This window comes from Cryptotermes secundus, unplaced genomic scaffold (genome assembly GCF_002891405.2).
Source record: "Cryptotermes secundus unplaced genomic scaffold, Csec_1.0 scaffold5, whole genome shotgun sequence".
Lineage (NCBI taxonomy): Eukaryota > Metazoa > Arthropoda > Insecta > Blattodea > Kalotermitidae > Cryptotermes > Cryptotermes secundus.
This window is the reverse complement of record NW_019724742.1, coordinates 2678760-2680807: the sequence shown is the minus strand read 5'-3', so window position 1 is coordinate 2680807 and position 2048 is coordinate 2678760. Positions and strand designations below refer to the sequence as shown.

General features: G+C 37.9%; 1 protein-coding gene across 1 annotated transcript in view; it reads right to left on the bottom strand.

Annotated features, from left to right (window-relative positions):
* Positions 1-1462, bottom strand: part of LOC111862718 — a 7950-nt gene extending 6488 nt beyond the window's left edge. The window contains exon 1 of the mRNA XM_023848344.2: positions 1275-1462. Within this exon, the coding sequence (XP_023704112.2) occupies positions 1275-1462 (188 nt within the window). The remainder of the gene's footprint in view (positions 1-1274) is intronic.
* Between the last annotated feature and the right edge of the window lie 586 nt (positions 1463-2048).

Below are 2048 nucleotides of genomic sequence, written 5' to 3'. Positions count from 1 at the left end.
TACAACTGCGGCCCTTCCGTAAAGTAGTATAAGTAAAGTCCAAATTAAGTGTATTAATAAATTCAGTTATATTCAGTATGCTGGAAGGGATTAAATGACCATTAAGGGCAACGGTCTAAAGGTGTGTGTGTGATTGAAGCAGAAAGGTTCTTCCTGCCCTGCCCGAGCCAGACCCTTATAAGACCTGGGATAGGAACTCAGCTCTACAGATTACCGAACAGAACCCAAAGAAGTGAGCAGTGAGAGAGAGTGGCGACCAACGTAAAGGGCCCAAGGAAGTGAGCGGTTACAGTAGATTTTCAATAGTTACGGAGTAACGATAGATTTTCGAAACGCATCATTGTGAATGCAGCGCTATGTTTCAGTATGGGTGACCATACGTTCCAGTTAGCTATGTCAGCAGATAAGGTAGACCGGTTTGAATGTTGCGCACAGGTAGCTAGGCAGAGCGGTTCATACGTGTGCGACACATTGTGTTGACGTGCAGGGAGACATTTTTGAAAATGTTATGTAAGTCCAGTCGTCTTCTAAAGCACTACAGTTTAAAGGAAACAGATTGATAGAAGGGTGTGATATACAACCATTGGTATGTTTACAGAATGGGATGCTGAAAATAATGTAATTTTGTAACACAAAATCGATGATAAATGTTGCACAATGCAAAATTAAGAAATTGGAAAAAAATATTTGGTTTTAGAATGCTTCTTTCCTAAAACATTAACGATTTAAAAAGTGTTTGTATTGTATTTCCAATTTGTTTTGACTGAAATTCAAAGAAAAAAAGATTTTTCGACAGTTTTCAAATTACTGTATCTCTTTAATTATGAGTTGGATACGATTAGTATATTAACATTTTTTGTTCCAAATTACCTCAGGAATGTCCTCCCTAGTGGGGGTAAAACTTCGTGAAACACCCTGTATAAGGTATGCAGTCTATACAACAATATTCTTTATTCACAAACAAAGAAGACACTACTGCATCAACATTTGCTTTTATTGTTGTTTTTACAGACACAACATATTTTGACACACCGGATCATCATCAGGTGTACAATGCTCCAGTTTCAGCTGTTCAATTGCAATTAATTATCATCTAATTCTTCCAATAAGTATCTAAGCATTTTCAGTTTTAAATTTTGACCAAGGCTTTATATATGGATTTATGCACACTTAAATAATTTCAAGACACAATAAGGATCCTTAATTGATAGATTGATTAATTGATCTATAGCCCCGGATTAAATATTTATAGCTTAAAAATTAATAGTTCATACCAAAAATGGCACTCCAGCTTCACCGTTTGGTTTGACATTGCTTCCACGATCATGTGCAAGTCTTCTGCTTCAGATCCAGTCAGGCGATTTTTCTCAAGGCAATTCGTTTCTGATTCATCATATGAATATATGCCAGAGATAAAGCCTACAATGAAGAGAAGCATGCAGCCAATATTTGTGGAGAGCATCACTATGCTTATATATGTGAACCCTTTCAACTATCTTAAACTTTTGAAAAATTGAACTGCAAGCATAATAAACATTTTATAATGATGCAATCTTCTGCATAGCCTAGTTTATCTGCATTCTTCGTTGCACTGTTACTGCTCTTCTTCCTGTACTAATTGTAACACTCTCACTAATCCCCACATTCTACCAGCAACTACATTGCACACTAAATCTTCTTGGTTTGCTATATCTTCACTAATCGTTGCTTGGTAGCGGCTTCTAACAATGGTGATCTCTCTGCTTCCAACAATGGTGATTCCTCTGCTTCCGGGTTCAACGGCTCACGGCTAACCGCCTACTTGAACTCTAAACTCTCGATTTATGACAGACCATTACGTATAGATACACAACTCAATGTTGGACCCTTACCTATAGACACGCAACTCAGTGTTAACTGATGGCGACACAGCGAATTACTTACTTCCACTACATATTGAATACGTCCTACAACGCGGACCACACAGAAAACACCCCGTCAAACAGTACTTTTATTGTTGCGTATATATTTGTTGCAGCGGGAAAGGGTTTACCGGGCCGTTGCCAAGC